The 18926-nt window shown below is 44.1% G+C and overlaps 1 protein-coding gene across 8 annotated transcripts in view; it reads left to right on the top strand.

The window, feature by feature from the left end:
• LOC130537678 (multidrug and toxin extrusion protein 1-like) overlaps window positions 1-18926 on the top strand; it is a 28085-nt gene that overhangs the window by 6194 nt on the left and 2965 nt on the right. For 4 of the 8 annotated variants that reach the window (XM_057054650.1, XM_057054651.1, XM_057054649.1 and 1 more), the window contains 16 exons: window positions 2591-2788; window positions 3665-3766; window positions 3853-3906; window positions 15301-15315; window positions 15405-15553; window positions 15636-15678; window positions 15832-15876; window positions 16097-16194; window positions 16551-16648; window positions 16741-16854; window positions 17466-17533; window positions 17618-17726; window positions 17831-17906; window positions 17981-18050; window positions 18145-18277; window positions 18743-18837. In XM_057054650.1, coding sequence (XP_056910630.1) covers window positions 2633-2788; window positions 3665-3766; window positions 3853-3906; window positions 15301-15315; window positions 15405-15553; window positions 15636-15678; window positions 15832-15876; window positions 16097-16194; window positions 16551-16648; window positions 16741-16854; window positions 17466-17533; window positions 17618-17726; window positions 17831-17906; window positions 17981-18050; window positions 18145-18277; window positions 18743-18837 — 1425 coding nt within the window. In that variant the 5' untranslated portion in view covers window positions 2591-2632. Of the gene's footprint in view, window positions 1-608; window positions 885-2590; window positions 2789-3664; window positions 3767-3852; window positions 3907-14407; window positions 14654-14743; window positions 14846-15246; window positions 15316-15404; window positions 15554-15635; window positions 15679-15831; window positions 15877-16096; window positions 16195-16550; window positions 16649-16740; window positions 16855-17465; window positions 17534-17617; window positions 17727-17830; window positions 17907-17980; window positions 18051-18144; window positions 18278-18742; window positions 18838-18926 lie in introns of those variants that run through there. The other 4 variants (XM_057054652.1, XM_057054656.1, XM_057054654.1 and 1 more) reach the window with 4 other exon arrangements.

Raw genomic sequence — 18926 nt, 5'->3', positions numbered from 1 at the left:
CCCTTTATAATTTGAAACCTATTGTATTGTGCGACTATATCAACTCACGTTAACTAACCTTAGCTGTCAGTTTGTGGATGTCTGGCTGAATGGATGTGAGCTGCAGACAGTAATCCGGCTGAACATCCAATTATTTCCTCTGATTGGTCCTTCAAGCCGTAAGTGCTGTTGTATCACATGTAAATGTTGTATTACACACAGACAGTTTAAAGACTTCCAGCCCAACACTTGTGAATCCAATTGATAGGCACCCTCTTGAATACTTTAGATGACATTGTTTTGCTTTGATTATTGGTTTTGAATTGACGCTTCATTTTCTGTTTTCCTTGTGACACTTGGCAGCCACCACAGCATCTTGCAGGGCACAAAACAAGATGAAATATTCCCTCAGTTATGATCCCCCATTGATAATGAGATATGAGTTACATTCCAATACTTATGTGAGGGGTTGAAAAATGAGGTGACCCTCATCGTATTGAGTTAAGATGAGAGTAGAAGAACACTGAATTGGTTTGTATTTTTATTTATAAATGCGTTTTTATCTATTAAAAACCATTCTAATAAGTTTATCAAATTATTTCGATTCCTAACTTATTTATTTTATATAGTCTCAGCGCCGACCGGCAGTACCAACACCGTCCACCAGGGCGCCGGCTCACACATCGGGACTCACCGCTGTAGTGAGCTCCCAGTGTTTGTTTCACAGGTGTCAATAAAGCTTTGTTTAGACAAACCTCGAAGTCTCGGAGGGGCCAAAAGGTCGCGATAAGTGACGTAAACAAGGAGAAGAGGTTTAAATTCGTCTGGAATCACTCAGAGTGCTTGATCGAACTGTTTGTTTCTCGACACGCGGTGAAGGTTTTGCCGGTGTGTCGGTTGAGGAGGTGAGCTATGCTGTGGGTGAGGTGGTGGGCTTCGAGAGGTGAAGTCGGCCTCCAGAATGAACAGCGCGGTGCTCATTTTCTTAGACGACGTGTCCAAGGTGGAGAGCGGCGTCGTCCTCAGGGACGCCTTCATCCCCGTTTATCCGCTGGTGAATCCGGCCAACAAAATCACACAACGCACCACCGTTTATTAAACACGACGACCTGTGTAAAGCTCTGTCCAGGTACGGACAGGTGGTCTCGCCGGTTCGAATGGTGCTGCTGGGATGCAAGTCCCTGAAGTTAAAGCACGTGGTGTGTCATCGGAGGCAGCTTTATATGGTCCTTAAAGACTCCGATGGTCACTTAATCTGACACTAAGGGTCAGAGGGCAATCAGGACCGAAAGTTTCTTCCCTGATTTGAATGGTTTTATAAGATCGGTAAATCGTTTTAAAAAGGAAAATGTCTTTTCAGAGCAGGAGGTCTACAGACTCTAAAAGCTGGTCACCAAGGCCAAGAGTGCTCTGTTTGAAGACGTCAGCTAGTGTCTTTTTTTTTAATGACGATGTCTATCCTATCCCGTTTTTATTTGTTCTCTCACTTTGTGGTTCATCATGAACATCAAGATCGGGACTCTTAATATCAACGGGTCTCGCTCTGATACCAAGCGAGCTTCCCTGTTTCAGCCGTGCTGGCTGACAAAACTGGAGGTTCTACGAATTCAAGAGACTCACAATGAGGGGGACTGGAGGAGGTAGTGGCCAGGCCAGGTCTTCCGCAGCCACAAACTGTCCAACAGTGCTGGCGTGGGAATCCTGGTCTCCCTACACTTTAAGCCTCAGTCTGTGGAGCTGCACCACATTATTGATGGACACGTCTTAATGGAAAAGACTGTATGGAAAAGTGACACTGGTCTTGGCTGAGAGCAAGGCTCTGACTGGACTGATGGTGAGGGGACGGAACAGGCAGAGGCTGGAGCGCCAGTCCCGATCACACTGGAGGGCCAAACTAGCCCTGGGGAAAGAGGTTCGGCCTGAGTGGAGGAGCTTCGACAACCTCCTTCTCTCCAAGATGGTGGCTGACCTCCAGTGGAGGCTCGTTTATGGGATTTGACCTTTCTTTTTTCAGACCAACTGGTATAATTTGTCTTCCATCTATTCATTTACCTATTGTCAGTTTTCAAGCTGCTTTGTCCTATGATTTCCTGTTAATGTTGAACAAAATGGCAGAATAAAGATGTGATTAAATCTCCATCTCTCTCCATCTCTCTCTCACTTTCTCTGTATTACTTTAGAACATAAATCATTTTAGTTGCCGGGATCCTGCAGATCTAGATTCGGGGTCTGCTGCCGGGGAAAGCGTAGCATCGCTTTGAATGATGAATTTAAATGAATTGTTTATTAATATGTACTGGTACATTGGTGGAGACTTTCTGTTAACAATCTAATTGATAGGCCTATTAATAAAGTCACTCCCATGTGTGTAATGGGCTCACACTGGTAACCCCAATGAAAAATTACTTATTTAGATTCTCTCTCTCCACCCCTCTCTCCACCTCTCTCTCATCCCTCTCTCCATCCCTCTCGGCAACCTCTTCATCCCTCTCTTCTCAACCTCTTTCCATCTCTCTCTCATCCCTCTCTCCATCCCTCTCTGCACCTCTCTCATCCCTCTCTTCTCCATCCCTCTCTCCATCTCTCTCTCACTTTCTCTGTATTACTTTAGAACTTAAATCATTTTAGTTGCCGGGATCCTGCAGATCTAGTGATGGATTCGGGGTCTGCTGCTGGGGAAAGCGATGCTAAGAAGGACAACAGTGAACAAGACGATGGAGATGCAACCAGGTCCAAACTTCTCTGTCGGTGGCTGCCCCCCATGTACAGAGAGGAGTTGTACCAAACCATGAAGCTCACAGGACCACTGGTGAGTCCAGGACGACACTGCTGGGGAACCTGTTGTCTACGGAAGCGCTAGTATATAGAATGGCAGTAGCAATAATGATTACAGGAATAATCGCTGTCTAATATATGATAACAGGCAGAAACTACAGAAGCGTATTGCTGCCAACCATACAAGAAGTGCTTTGCTCAGTATCATGTTATAACTAGAAACGATTACGTTATCTCGGAATGAGCTATGTTTTCACGTAATAACGTTTTATCCCCCATTAAACAAGTTAGATGTGAAATGGTTTTCTACCGCTATCAAGTGAGGCGCATTTTCTGGCCAAATCAGCCGCTCGGTGTTTTGGGATGCGCCGATAATTCTGGTATTACGGTAAAACGGCAACAGTGCTGGTTGCCTAGACAACTACTAACTACCACTTTCTCTGATTAAGTTTGGACTAGTTATGTTTTGAGTACAACCTTGATTACTCAAATAGAGGGTGAGAAGTGATCAATGAAGCCATAATTCTTCCCTTATGCTTTCAGTTTCATGTCTTTTTTGCTTTGGAAAAAAGAACGTTATGATTTAACAACATCTTAAAATTATGTGAAAGTTTCTCGTTCTAACATAATACTGAGCATTGACTTTTTTGTATGTGTGGTAGCAATACGCTTCCGTAGTTATCCACTTGTTGTCCTATATTATACAGCTATTCCTTCTGTCGTCATTATTGCTTTTATCATATCATTATATATAATACGATATATATAATACTATGATTGTGAAAACGTCAGGTGGGACTAAATGCTGACCGACGGAGAAAGTGAGATGGACAGTACTTTAAAACCAAACCTGACCGATGCCTTTATCAATGACAGTCAGGAACCTTCTGATATCTTCTTCTTGTTACAGACGATATGTCGGCTTCTGGAAATCTCCATAAAGTTTGTGACCAGCGTGTTCTGTGGTCACATTGGAAGTGCTCAGCTGGGTGGCTTTACTCTGGCCTTAGCAGTACTGATATTCTTTACCTTTCTGTAAATTTATCTGAGGAGAATCAAACAGCAAAAGTTACCTGTTGTCACCTGATTTACTTCCAGGCCATTAATGTTAGCACAGTTTCGATGGGCTTTGGACTTGTAAGGGCGTGCGACCCTTCATTTCCCAGGTGAGTTGAACCCATTTAACCCATTTAACTTCTGTAATGAGTTTGACTCAGTTCCTGTTGCTATCACTCACTATTGACAGACGTTTGGTGGTCAGAACATGAAACGTGTTGGAGTCATCGTCCAGAGGAGCTCGCTGATCCTGTTCCTGTTTTGTTTGCTCTCTTGGGCTGTTCTCCTCAACTTTTCCAACATAATGCTCCTGTTGCACCAGGATGAGAATTTAGTGAGGTAAATTGACATGAAACACTTAATTTATTGTTGCTTCAACCGTTTGTGACATTTGAATTTCTCTGTTTGAAAACCCGCCAGAATTGCCAACGTTTACGTGGTTGCGTATCTACCAGCTATTCCGGTGAGGTCAATGTTTGCTCTGTATTAATGTGCCAGTAATTGGTGCCATAAGAAAGCAAATGTCAAATATTCACATCTCCAAAATAATTAATAAATGAATGACACAATCGGAGTTAAAAAAAAAGGCGATCACTGATTCTGCTTATTACACAGGCAGTGCTGCTGCGTGAATTGCAGTCTTCCTACCTGCAAAACCAAGTAAGGGAACAGAGAGCTTCACCTGCCTGGAATATCAGCTCTATTGACCAGTGATTCACTGAACGGGATTCTTTTTTTGCTGTAGCCAAAGTGTCCACATTAGCTGTTCTATGTCCAGTGCGTATGAATAAAGATGCACATTAGCATGTTAGTGTATTTAGAAATGAAAGTAAATGATAGTGGGGCTCTGACTAACTTCTATTTCTGTCTGTCTGCCAGGGGATCACTTTGCCTCAGATGTTCTGCTCCATGGCCACAAATGTATTTAATGTGATATCAAACTACGTTTTAATCTACAGCCTCCAGTTGGGCGGCACGTAAGTGTGTTCTCACATTGTGTATTTAATCACAGACGAATATATAACATCTAATCCTAGGAGAAAGAAAAAGAAAACTCTGCTAGCCTCCATTCCACGTCTCAAATCTTGATTGCTGTATGCAGTTTGAAAAGGTTTTTTTTGTAATGGTTGTGAAATATTCAAGAGATATCATTTTAGATTTTAAGATGAGCTGTTTTATGAAATGAGATGTTTATTTTGTGGTCTGATCTGCTCCCCCCAGAGCACTCAGAGCACCGCTTCATTTACATTCATCAGGGCTGACGTACTTCCTAATGCAGCCGATCTTCAGAGCAACATGGATTCTCATTTATTGTAACGAGGCGTGTGTGTCTGCAGAGGTTCCTCGATCACAAACAGCCTCTCTGATATCGTCTCCTGTCTGCTGTTGTTTGGCTTCATAAGATGGAAAAAGCTCCATGTGGAGACGTGGGACGGTGAGTTAGAGGCAGCAACAGCAAAAGAATGTGAACTATTGAGGGTGGGCATCCAGAGCCGACTGTACGTTGATCTAAATCAAACTCCTCAGGCTGGTCCATGGAGTGTCTCCAAGAGTGGGGGGCCTACATGAAGCTGGCGGTTCCCTGTGCACTCGTGGTGTGCTTTGACTGGTGGATATTTGAGATTTTATCCGTAATGGCTGGTTAGTGCTCTTTGTTTCTCATAATCATTGAAAAATACGAATCATTTCCTGTAGTTTTGTATCAGTGTTGCTGTTTTAATTGAAGTTATTGCCGGCATCCAATGTAATTAGTTGTGCTAAACATAACATAAATTCGTACAATTTTTTTTACTACCGTATTGGCCTAAATATAAGACGACCCCCTCTTTTCAAGACTCAAGTTTGAAAAAAGACTATTTTCTGTTATCTCTTCTCTTATTTTCTTCTCTTTTCTTTCTTACCGCTATTTTTTTTTCTTCTTCGTGCTACCGCTATTTTTCTTTTTTTCTCTTCGTGACAGGGGTTCGCTTTGGCCTGGGAAGTTAAGTTCAGCATTCGCTTTAAAGATATCTGGCGCCATCTAGCGTTGTGAATGGGTATAATGTCTAGACCCCGAATGTAAGACGACCCCCACTTTTTTAGTCTTATTTCAATGCAAAAAACACCGTCTTATATTCGGGCCAATACGGTATTTTGCTAAATTCAAGATATTTGGGTGATATAAAAGACACAGCATTAACCCTGTGGTCTTTAATTTGTGAAGGAGCTGTGAAAGCCTAAAACAGGCCTGAACTCTGACCTTTGTTTTACCAGGAGTGTTTGGAGAAACTCTTATTGCAGCTCAACATGTGCTGTATCAAATAGCAACTGTAACAGCAATGGTATGAATCATTCATCATCATTATTTGTTGAATGCTAACATTTAATGCTACTACACACGTGTCTCTGCTGCTGGGTCCCTGCAGGTTCCGACAGCCACCAGTGCAGCTGCTTGTGTACGTGTGGGGAATGCGCTGGGGGCCGGTGACACTGAGAGAGCTGTAGTCAGTGGAAAAATGGTTCTGGTTTTCGTAGGTACTCTTGTTATTATTATTATTAGAAGTAGAAGCAGCATCTTAGTTGTAAATCCAGAGTAGTTCAGTGTCAAACGTAGTAACACAACTGGGTTTTATCTAAAGGAACGGTTGCTGTGGTTCAGGGCATCATCATCGCTGTAATCAAGCCGTACGTCGGATACATATTCACCTCTGACCAGTGAGTTTCCAACAACCACATATCACTCCTCCATCATTCTCAAGCAACTGAATGATGATGCTTCTCCACTGCAGAAATATTGTGGCGACTGTCTCGCAGATCCTCACTCTCAACATCTTTGCTGGGTTCTTTGAAGCACTCCTGGTAAGTGGAGCAAATTATTTTATGTGGCCATTTTATGAACCAAACCTGTGCTTTTTTCTCTGATTCCACATGGACTGATTGTGTATTCCTGCAGCTTGCCTCCACAGGGATCTGTCTGGGATCAGGACTGCAGGCAATAGTTGCCTTCGCCAACATGATCTGTTACTACGTCATCGGTCTGGCAGTGGGAGCATCTCTGATGTTTGTTGCACAGCTGAGTTTATTCGGTAAAGTTTTCTTTCATAATCTATCGCTGGATGTCTCACTATTGATGCACGACTCTCTGCAGCCCTCAGAAGCATCGGCCTCTTTACGCCGATCCTAAAGGGCTGGTGAACGTATCCATCCGCATGAGCTAGTGCCACCTACCTTAAATATCTTTTGTGGATGGTACCACCCCAATAAATGCAAGGAATGGAAGAAAAGAGAGCCCTCAGTCCAGAGAGCATGGAGACTCTGGGCATGCATCCTGCTGACACACATGCACACGCATGCACAGTGACTCCAGATGTTAAGATGTTTGACGTGTTTCTAGCTTTTATGTTGTAATTACTATGCTATAAAGATACATTGCACAGTAATTTATCGTCTCCCCAGCATGAGCTGTCCTTCATTTAGGGTGTTTCTGTGTCTCCTGTCAGGTCTGTGGGCGGGTGTCTGGACTGGAATATTGCTGGAGTCGCTCTTCTTTCTTGGTTTGTTCTACAAAATCGACTGGAAGAAAATCACCAAGAAGGTAATATTTTTATCATCGAGCATCAGCATCACTGAAAAATATGATCTACTTGGGATAAATTAGTCCTACTGGTTAACTGGAACAAACTACAAAAACACACCAGAATTTAAAAGCATCATTTTTCTTGTGCTGCATTTTTAGGCTCAGAAGCGAGCTGGAGTTCCAGCCGAGGGGGCTCCTGTGAGTGTAGCTCAGGGTGACGGGGTGGTGCCTGACTCTGACTGCCAAAACACAGTACGCACATGCAGAAAACATCCGATTGGTTCGTTATAATTGTGTCATTGTTGAGTCATTGAGGGTTTAACTTTTGTACCCTTGTATTGTGAAGGCCGACTGTGACAGTGTGGGAGTTCCTAAAGCTGAGGGATACACTCTGGTCAGCACCCAGGAGCTGAAAGTTTACCAGGAGGATGGGCAACAACGCACCTGACGACGCAGGCCCGCCTGATGGAGACGCCGAGCAGAGCAAACCGGCAGCCGACCCGACGCGCCGCTCTCTGTCCCTCAGCTGCTGTTGCGACGGGGGCTGGCTGTCTTGGTTGTAGTTCTCATTTTGGTTCTGGGAGTCGCTCTTCATGTTGCGTTCCCCGTACCTGAGCCCACTATCCTGTTACTGGCCAACGGTACCATGTCTGAGAATAAAACTCTGCCTCTACACCACTGAGTGTGTGGGACGTCGCTCTGACCCACAAGGTCAGCAGAGCTTTGGCTGAAAGACACTTTGCTCAAGTCAGTTTTCTCCTAAAAACAGTAGGAGGTGTTTTGATATTTCAATGACATCAGCGGCCCACGTTGACCATCATCTTAACTTTTTTTTTGTTTTCATGCAACATGGATGAATCTATGCATCTATTTACTGAATCTCTTTCAAGATGCCCTTTTCGTTAAAAAAAGCTTTTTGAATGATGTGCCATCAATTGTAGCAAATAAACTACAACTGGTAACTTTGATACTGTATTTCACCAATGTCTGTGTTCCCTTTGAATTATCCACCCTCTGTTTTATTTGTCATTGTTTCGAAAAACCAAAAGCAAAACCCAAAAAACTTTTCCACACTCAAAGAACATTTTTATTTGGTGGATGTTAAACATTTATGGCTGTGTTTGGGAAAATTCACATTTTATTGCTATTTTACAGGTTTTTCCGGACTTTTCTTCAAAGTTAATGTTTCTTCAATGCCCTTAAGCTGGCTAAAATTGAATCTATTCATCGTGTTAATTTTTAGTCCAAAGCTGCTTTTACCTCCCACCACATACACAGTGAGCAATATCATGTACTGCCACAGTTGGTAGGGGTTAAAGGTCACTGTGTTGCAATGTGCAGAGCTGAAGTGATAAACTGGAAGTAGCAGGACTCAGACAATCAGCTCCTCTGTCCCACCAAACACAAAAACGTTTTAGCTGGAATATGTCACCTGAAGGTGACGTGAAAGTGAGTGTCGTCTTAATGTGCCGTCAAATCATATGAGCTGCCATATTGCCAGTTATCATGTTTCACTTTGTAACCTTTGTGTGTTAAGGGATGTGGTCCTGTGTGCACATGTGTGTGCAATTATTTTTGACCATTAGTGTTATTATCTAAGTCACCAAACTGGTTTTTTGTGTCAGGTTTCTTTTTTTCTATTTATTCTAGCCTGACTGTAGGAAAGCTGTTATAAATTTGCAGTACTTAACGTTCTGTTGGCACCAGAGTTTCGGTGGAGTTTCTTCTCCTGCATGTTGAGTGTGTGTGGAATTTTGTGCGCGTTGCGGCATGGGAAACGTGTAAATGACAAATGTAAGTAGAGTTGATCTATTTTATAACTACAGTTAATGCAACCTGGAGATTGTTATTTTGTTTTTCTGTGTAGCGTTTCTCTGTTGTCTTTTGCTCAGGTAGCCAAGTTGATTGTTAACTTGTGCATGCTTGCAAAGCCACCTATACACATGATTTATATAATAACAATTTTTTATTATTATTATTATTAATTGACATGTCTGATCTGTTAGTTGATTTATGATTCAAGGGATTTATGTCCTGATTTATGTTGTTATTCCCTCTTGTTAATTGGAGATGTTTATAATTTCATTATATGAATGTCAGTTTGTTTGTTATTGTTTGTTTATTAGTATGCCATATGCTGTTAAATTGTGTTTTCAGAACCATGTTCTTCAAGCACCTGGAAACAATTTTGATTGTAACAGACACTATATAAATAAAGATTGATTGATTGAAACAAAGCCTTTATAAGGCTAAACTGCCTCTCAGACTCTCTAGCCAGAGCCTCAGAGAGTCACTGACTTTATTCGGCACAGACCTCTTGTTCATGGTCCTCTGGGACGAATACAGCTCCTCCACAAAGCTATGGGTTCAACGGAGTGTGACGTCACTCACCAGGATGTCACAGAGAGGCATGTTCATCCAAAGAGCAAGCGACTTCTACCTCACTACCAAAGTGACTATAAGAACCTCAACAACCAGATGAACCTCCAAAAGAACTAGCCCCTCCCTTTCCACAATGAGCTTGCAATTCGAGGGCCCGAAGTACAACGCCTACAACACAAGTCACAACAGGCCCGTGAAACTATGACTAAATGTCTTGACAGGCAGAGAAAAATCATGAATAAAGAGGAGAAGCTTCAGCTCGTCAAGCTGGTTAACTCATTATTTCAGGAGCAAGGAAAAAAGGGACTTGTAGTGGCGTCACCCGGGAGCTGTCAGTCTCTACCTGAAGTGATTGCTCCACCCCTTTATGACCATCCAGGCACAGTCCACTATCATTCCCTCCTTTAGGGCTGGTAGAGCTGTACGACCTGAGCACATAGCTTCCATGTCCAAGTCTTCTCATGTGAGACACTCACTCCAGCTTCCTTTCTTCTTGCCCCTTCCTATACCAGAGATCATGCCACTTCCACCAGGACAACCAGCGATGCAACACCCATTGGTCCACCCTGCTGTCATTACTCCTGCAGTTCACTCACTACTAAGGGTTCTCCTTGCCACCACAGCATCTGCATCATTATACCCAGCAGTCATAATGCCTGCTCTTTATGATGTAGTTACCATTGCTACCCATCCATCCATCCATCCATCCATCCATCCATCCATCCATCCATCCATCCATCCTCTACCACTTATCCGGGGTCGGGTCGCGGGGGCAGCAGCCTAAGAAGAAAAGCCCAGACTTCCCTCTCCCCAGCTACTTCTTCCAGCTCATCCGGGGGGATCCCCAGGCGTTCCCAGGCCAGTCGAGAGACATAGTCTCTCCAACGTGTCCTGGGTCTCCCAGGGGCCTCCTACCGGAGGGACATGCCCTGAACACCTCACCAGGGAGGCGTCCAGGGGGCATCCTAACTAGATGCCCAAGCCACCTCATCTGGCTCCTCTCATCGCGGAGGAGCAGCGGCTCTACTCCAAGCTCCTCCCGGATGGCAGAGCTTCTCACCCTATCTCTAAGGGAGAGCCCAGCCACCCTACGGAGGAAGATCGTTTCGGCCGCTTGTACCCGTGATCTTGTTCTTCTGGTCATTACCCAAAGCTCATGACCATAGGTGAGGATTGGAACGAAGATTGACCGGTAAATTGAGAGCTTCGCCTTTTGGCTCAGCTCTCTCTTCACCACTATGGACCGGTGAAGAGTCCGCATTACTGCGGATGCCGCACCGATCCGCCTGTTGATCTCCTGCTCCATTCTTCCCTCACTCGTGAACAAGACCCCGAGGTACTTGAACTCCTCCACTTGGGGCAGGATCTCCTCCTTGACCCGGAGAAGGCACGCCACCTTTTCCGGTTGAGAACCATGGCCTCGGATTTGGAGGTGCTGATTTTCATCCCAGCTGCTTCACACGCGGTGGCGAACCGATCCAGTGATAGTTGGAGGTCACGGGCCGATGACGCCAACAGGACCACATCATCCGCAAAAAGCAGAGACCCAATCCTGAGGTCACCAAACCGGACCCCCTCAACACCATGACTGCACCTAGAAATTCTGTCCATAAAAATTGCTACCCAGGTCCCACAACATTCCACAGCAGGACTGGCATGCCTAGACCACTTCAAGGTGCCCAGTAATTCACACAAAGCTAAGGCCTATATGTATGACACACACCCTTACACTGCTGCATTGGAGGCCCTGTAAGGTAAGTACTGCCAACCACAGCAGCTTGTCCCTGTCAGAGCTAGGTGCCATTTTCAACATGCCTGCGATCAAGTTCAGTGTCTCTGAAGCTTGTGACTCATTTACTCTCTCTATTTAATGTTGTGTGGGAGTACTTGAGACCGTTGAAGGACTAAATGGGTACAAGTTGAACTGTGGGGTCGTCAGACCTGATTTACACCTTCCCTGACCTGGAAGTCTGGCTTCAAATGAAGTCATAAGCTAAGTGCCTCTCAAGTTTAGCTGCTGCACTCTATCATCATTAGGAGCCTACGCTAGTCAAGAAGGACTGTATTACCCACTATTGAGAGGAGACCACAACTATCCTTTTCAATGCTTTAGAGCCCTAACCCTAACCCATCAGAGACTGCTCATTGCAAGTCTAAGCCATACTGTCGTCACATTGAGAACATGGATCACTTATCACAAAGATCAATTATTAGATATTGCGGCACCACTTAGGTTGTAAAATGGATCAGAGGACTGCAAACGACAGTAATTTGAATCCCTCCTGCAGGATGTGCAAGGAACTGCACCTCGCCATTCTACACGACTCCATCCAGCAGACCCAAACCTGCATCAACATGGTGACCATGCCAAATGCAACTGATCACAACATGTGACGCTAAATGTCATCAAGGTTATCCTACAGAATGATGACCCACTTTGGAAACCTACATGTCCCACACTAGAGCTCAGTATGAAGTCTGGTTCTCCCTCAAGCAGTGTGGTAACTGAACCTCTGTGGATGACCAAAGACTCTTGACCTACAGACAATTCAGCAGAATGTCAAACAGCCCCAGGGCAGTTTTGTCTCCTTTGAACATTCTCCACTGTGTACACTTTCCCACTTTCCACCAGGCCTTCACTGTTGAAGGTCTGAGCCTTGTTGAACACTCCTACCTAGTGGCGGCACTACAGCAGAGGGCACCTCAGAGGTCTGCCCTTAGTACCAATCAACCATGCTCACCCACTGCTCCTAATAGGTTCAGATATGCAATACCTTTGGTCCCCATACATCCAGTCTGGGTAGCTAGACCAGGTGGTCTTAATGATGTTTGTACTCAACTAGGTGGGTCACTTCAGGGTCCTACATCCTACATCTACCTTCACAATTTTTCTGCATCCCCACTGTGTCCCCTGCTACTGAGCTCTTCATGAATGTTGAGTCCCAGTGGTACACTACCCCTCTAGTTAGGTGGGCTACTGCTACTCCACTTCATGCAACAAAGGAAGCTGTGTGACCTTGCAGCCATAGTATAGAGGGAAGACTTGCCACAGACCTGAACAGAGCAGAGGTCCACTCTAACAAGATATGGACTTGAAAACTTGAAAAGGCTGGTTATGCGGTAAAGGTGCCCCCCTGAAGAAGACAACTTGACTGCAGAGTCCTGGTTCCTCACCATGTAGTGAAGCATAATGATAAGGAAATGATTGTTTTTAACTACTTTCAATGCCAAGGTCTGTCTCCAAGCATTGTCTCCCCTAGACCTGCTTTGGACCATGGACACTACTTTGCTCTGTGTCCATGTTGGGTTCTGTCAAAATGAAATGGCAGTGAGCAGGGATATAAAGGGCATGTTTCAGCACATCTGCCTGCTGCCCACTGACAAACGAGTGCAACGCTTCATCTTGAGGCATATGGAGAGAAAGCAGGAGCCTAGTATTTATGAGTAAGCTCTGTCCTTCAAACAAATCTTACAATGGCCATACAATGGATTGTCCTATGGGCTTACTCCAACCATGGTATTCTATTGGATCAAATCATAGTCCTGAAGATGTAAGGTCTCTGTGGGGACATGAGATGCAGAGTTCCAGTACCTGACTGAGCCTGACAGTTGGATATGTGAGCCTCATTTGAGGTTTGGCCCTGGGCAAGCTGACAAGTCCGCAGCGTTGACATCAATGTCCAGAGTTTCTCCACTGACCTCAGGATGAGTGGCCTACAATGCTCCCCTCTGATTCTCAGTCCGATGACAGCGAGCTAAGCAAGTCTGGTAGGGTTGGTAATGTGACTATCCTTCCAGCTCCCTGTTGTTGAAGATTTTGTTTCATGAAAGAAGCTCATAGAAGCTACAATGAGGGTCCTTCATTGAGCTGCAGATCCCCAGATCCCAAATCAGCCTTGTGAAGCTCAGCTAGACGGGATGAAGCCCAGCTAGACTGATTAGATCAAGTTTGGCAGGACCAGTTCCCTGTCTGCGGAGTACGATGAAGCTACAGTTCTTCTCAGGGTTGGCAATTGACTTTGCAGAGCTGAGGATTTGGCCATTGATGCTACTCACCCACTAGTCTTGGATCCACATCTTTCCCTGATGGAACTGCTCATCCTAGACTATGACTGCACTCTTTTACACCCCGGACCAGAGTTGGTACTTGCTGAGTTGCAAAGGAAATTCTAGGTTCTGCTGGATAGACAAGCTATTTTCAAACATCAACACTCCTGCCGAGGATGTCACCTGTGGCGAGCCAAGCCTGACCTGCTCAAGATGGCCGACCGTCCACCATCTCACATCTATTCATTCCCTGATGAGACAAAGGCTCTCGAGTCAGGCCAGCCCTTTGTTCACCTTCCCCTCCTGATATGCCGAATTCTGCCCAGTCTTGTCTTTAAAGCTGTGATTATCTTCAGTCCGGAGTCTCAGACATTCAGGCTTCCAAATGTCCTCCAGAACAAATTTGAACTACTGGTAGTCAGGAGGCTATGTAGAACTTTATTCGTGACTCTGTGAGCACAAGCTGAATTGTTTATTAATATGTACTGGTACATTGGTGGAGACTTTCTGTTAACAATCTAATTGATAGGCCTATTAATAAGGTCACTCCCATGTGTGTAATGGGCTCACACTGGTAACCCCAATGAAAAAATACTTATTTAGATTCCCTCTCTCCACCCCTCTCTCCATCTCTCTCTCACTTTCTCTGTATTACTTTAGAACTTAAATCATTTTAGTTGCCAGGATCCTGCAGATCTAGTGATGGATTCGGGGTCTGCTGCTGGGGAAAGCGATGCTAAGAAGGACAACAGTGAACAAGACGATGGAGATGCAACCAGGTCCAAACTTCTCTGTCGGTGGCTGCCCCCCATGTACAGAGAGGAGTTGTACCACACCATGAAGCTCACAGGACCACTGGTGAGTCCAGGACAACACTGCTGAGGAAACTGTTCGGGAGTTATCTGGTTCCTATTATATATTATACAGCTATTACCACTGTTGTTACAGGCGATACATCGGCTCCTGGAATTCGCCTCCAAGTTTGTTACCAGCGTGTTCTGTGGTCACATCGGAAATGCAGAGCTGGCTGGCTTTGCTCTTGCCTCTGCAGTACTGATATTCTTTTCCGTTCTTTCTGTACCTGCCCCTAAATTGCTGCAAATGTGTAATCCCTGTGTTAATCCCAGGACCACAATACGTTTGTTCATAGAACAGTCATCATAATCTTGGCCTCGTTGAGGTTGACTCTATTGTTAAAGGTGCAGCAGCATCACTGTGAAATGCACTTGATGCTGTTGCCCCCTAAAAAATAAAATAGCCAATCAGAGGATGGATGACTAACGGCCGGCTGGATAAATAATTAAGTCAAAATTATAATTTGATTGAATGTGATGCAAAACAATAACAATCTATCAAATCACCAATAAAACCTGCAGCTGATGAAGCAACAAGATTTATCTGAGGAGAATCAAACAGCAAAAGTTACCTGTTGTCACCTGATTTACTTCCAGGCCATTAATGTTACCACAGTTGCGATGGGCTTTGGACTTGTAAACGCGTGCGACACCTTCATTTCCCAGGTGAGTTGAACCCATTTAACCCATTTAACCCATTTAACTTCTGTAATGAGTTTGACTCAGTTCCTGTTGCTATCACTCACTATTCACAGACGTTTGGAGGTCAGAACATGAAACGTGTTGGACTCATCGTCCAGAGGAGCTCGCTGATCCTGTTCCTGTTTTGTTTTCTCTGTTGGGCTGTTCTCCTCAACTTTTCCAACATAATGCTCCTGTTGCACCAGGATGAGAAGTTAGTAAGGTAAATTGACATGAAACACTTAATTTATTGTTGCTTCAACCGTTTGTGACATTTGAATGTTCTCTGTTTGAAAACCCGCCAGAATTGCCAACGTTTACGTGGTTGCGTATCTACCAGCTATTCCGGTGAGGTCAATGTTTGCTCTGTATTAATGCGCCAGTAATTGGTGCCATAAGAAAGCAAATGTCAAATATTCACATCTCCAAAATAATCAATAAATGAATGACACAATTGGAGGTAAGAAAAAAAGGTGATCACTGATTCTGCTTATTACACAGGCAGTGCTGCTGCGTGAATTGCAGTCTTCCTACCTGCAAAACCAAGTAAGGGAACAGAGAGCTTCACCTGCCTGGAATATCAGCTCTATTGACCAGTGATTCACTGAAAGGGATTTTTTTTTTTACTGTACCCAAAGTGTCCACATTAGCTGTTCTATGTCCAGTGCGTATGAATAAAGATGCACATTAGCATGTTAGTGTATTTAGAAATGAAAGTAAATGATAGTGGGGCTCTGACTAACTTCTACTTCTGTCTGTCTGCCAGGGGATCACTTTGCCTCAGATGTTCTGCTCCATGGCCACAAATGTATTTAATGTGATATCAAACTACGTTTTAATCTACAGCCTCCAGTTGGGTGGCACGTAAGTGTGTTCTCACATTGTGTATTTAATCACAGACAAATATATAACATCTAATCCTTAGGAAGAAAGAAAAAGAAAACTCTGCTAGCCTCCATTCCACGTCTCAAATCTTGATTGCTGTATGCAGTTTGAAAAGGTTTTTTTGTAATGGTTGTGAAATATTTAAGAGATGTCATTTTAGATTTTAAGATGAGCTATGAAATGAGATGTTTATTTTGTGGTCTGATCTGCTCCACCCAGAGCACTCAGAGCACCGCTTCATTTAAATTCATCAGGGCTGACGTACTTCCTAATGCAGCCGATCTTCAGAGCAACATGGATTCTCATTTATTGTAACGACGCGTGTGTGTCTGCAGAGGTTCCTCGATCACAAACAGCCTCTCTGATATCGTCTCCTGTCTGCTGTTGTTTGGCTTCATAAGATGGAAAAAGCTCCATGTGGAGACGTGGGACGGTGAGTTAGAGGCAGCAACAGCAAAAGAATGTGAACTATTGAGGGTGGGCATCCAGAGCCGACTGTACGTTGATCTAAATCAAACTCCTCAGGCTGGTCCATGGAGTGTCTCCAAGAGTGGGGGGCCTACATGAGGCTGGCGGTTCCCTGTGCACTCGTGGTGTGCTTTGACTGGTGGATATTTGAGATTTTATCCGTAATGGCTGGTTAGTGCTCTTTGTTTCTCATAATCATTGAAAAATACGAATCATTTCCTGTAGTTTTGTATCAGTGTTGCTGTTTTAATTGAAGTTATTGCCGGCATCCAATGTAATTAGTTGTGCTAAACATAACATAAATTCGTACAATTTTTTTTACTACCGTATTGGCCTAAATATAAGACGACCCCCCTTTTTCAAGACTCAAGTTTGAAAAAAGACTATTTTCTGTTATCTCTTCTCTTATTTTCTTCTCTTTTCTTTCTTACCGCTATTTTTTTTTCTTCTTCGTGCTACCGCTATTTTTCTTTTTCTTCTTCGTGACAGGGGTTCGCTTTGGCCTGGGAAGTTAAGTTCAGCATTCGCTTTAAAGATATCTGGCGCCATCTAGCGTTGTGAATGGGTATAATGTCTAGACCCCGAATGTAAGACGACCCCCACTTTTTTAGTCTTATTTCAATGCAAAAAACACCGTCTTATATTCGGGCCAATACGGTATTTTGCTAAATTCAAGATATTTGGGTGATATAAAAGACACAGCATTAACCCTGTGGTCTTTAATTTGTGAAGGAGCTGTGAAAGCCTAAAACAGGCCTGAACTCTGACCTTTGTTTTACCAGGAGTGTTTGGAGAAGCTGTTCTTGCAGCTCAACACGTGCTGTATCAAATCACATTTGTAACATCAATGGTATGAATCATTCATGATCATTATTTGTTGAATGCTAACATTTAATGCTAGTACACACGTGTCTCTGCTGCTGGGTTCCTGCAGGTTCCGGTAGCCATCAGTGCAGCTGCTTGTGTACGTGTGGGGAATGCGCTGGGGGCCGGTGACACTGAGAGAGCTGTAGTCAGTGGAAAAGTGGCTCTGCTTTCCGCCGGTACTCTTGTTATTATTATTATTAGAAGTAGAAGCAGCATCTTAGTTGTAAATCCAGAGTAGTTCAGTGTCAAACGTAGTAACACAACTGGGTTTTATCTAAAGGAACGGTTGCTGTGGTTCAGGGCATCATCATCGCTGTAATCAAGCCGTACGTTGGATACATATTCACCTCTGACCAGTGAGTTTCCAACAACCACATATCACTCCTCCATCATTTTCAAGCAACTGAATGATGATGCTTCTCCACTGCAGAAATATTGTGGCGACTGTCTCGCAGATCCTCACTCTCAACATCTTTGCTGTGTTCTTTGATGCACTCCTGGTAAGTGGAGCAAATTATTTTATTTGGCCATTTTATGAACCAAACCTGTGCTTTTTTGTCTGATTCCACATGGTCTGATTGTGTATTCCTGCAGTTTGCCTCCACAGGGATCTGTCTGGGATCAGGACTGCAGGCAATTGTTGCCTTCGCCAACATGATCTGTTACTACGTCATCGGTCTGGCAGTGGGAGCATCTCTGATGTTTGTTGCACAGCTGAGTTTATTTGGTAAAGTTTTCTTTAATAATCTATCACTGGATGTCTCACTATTGATGCACGACTCTCTGCAGCCCTCAGAAGCATCGGCCTCTTTACGCCGATACTAAAGGGCTGGTGAACGTATCCATCCGCATGAGCTAGTGCCACCTACCTTAAATATCTTGTGTGGATGGTACCACCCCAATAAATGCAAGGAATGGAAGAAAAGAGAGCCCTCAGTCCAGAGAGCATGGAGACTCTGGGCATGCATCCTGCTGACACACATGCACACGCATGCACAGTGACTCCAGATGTTAAGATGTTTGACATGTTTCTAGCTTTTATGTTGTAATTACTATGCTATAAAGATACATTGCACAGTTATTTATCACCTGTTCCACATAAAGATAGAATAAAATGTGTTTTATCTCTTCAGTGCTCCTCTCACCAGCATGAGCTGTCCTTCATTTAGGGAGTCTTTGTGTCTCCTGTCAGGTCTGTGGGTGGGTGTCTGGACTGGAATATTGCTGGAGTCGCTCTTCTTTCTTGGTTTGTTCTACAAAATCGACTGGAAGAAAATCACCAAGAAGGTAATATTTTTATCATCGAGCATCAGCATCACTGAAAAATATGATCTACTTGGGATAAATTAGTCCTACTGGTTAACTGGAACAAACTA

The sequence above is a fragment of the Takifugu flavidus genome, chromosome 14, assembly GCF_003711565.1.
Source record: "Takifugu flavidus isolate HTHZ2018 chromosome 14, ASM371156v2, whole genome shotgun sequence".
In the NCBI taxonomy this organism is placed as follows: Eukaryota; Metazoa; Chordata; class Actinopteri; order Tetraodontiformes; family Tetraodontidae; genus Takifugu; species Takifugu flavidus.
The sequence above is the reverse complement of the archived record's forward strand: the minus strand, read 5'-3'. Positions and strand labels throughout refer to the sequence as shown.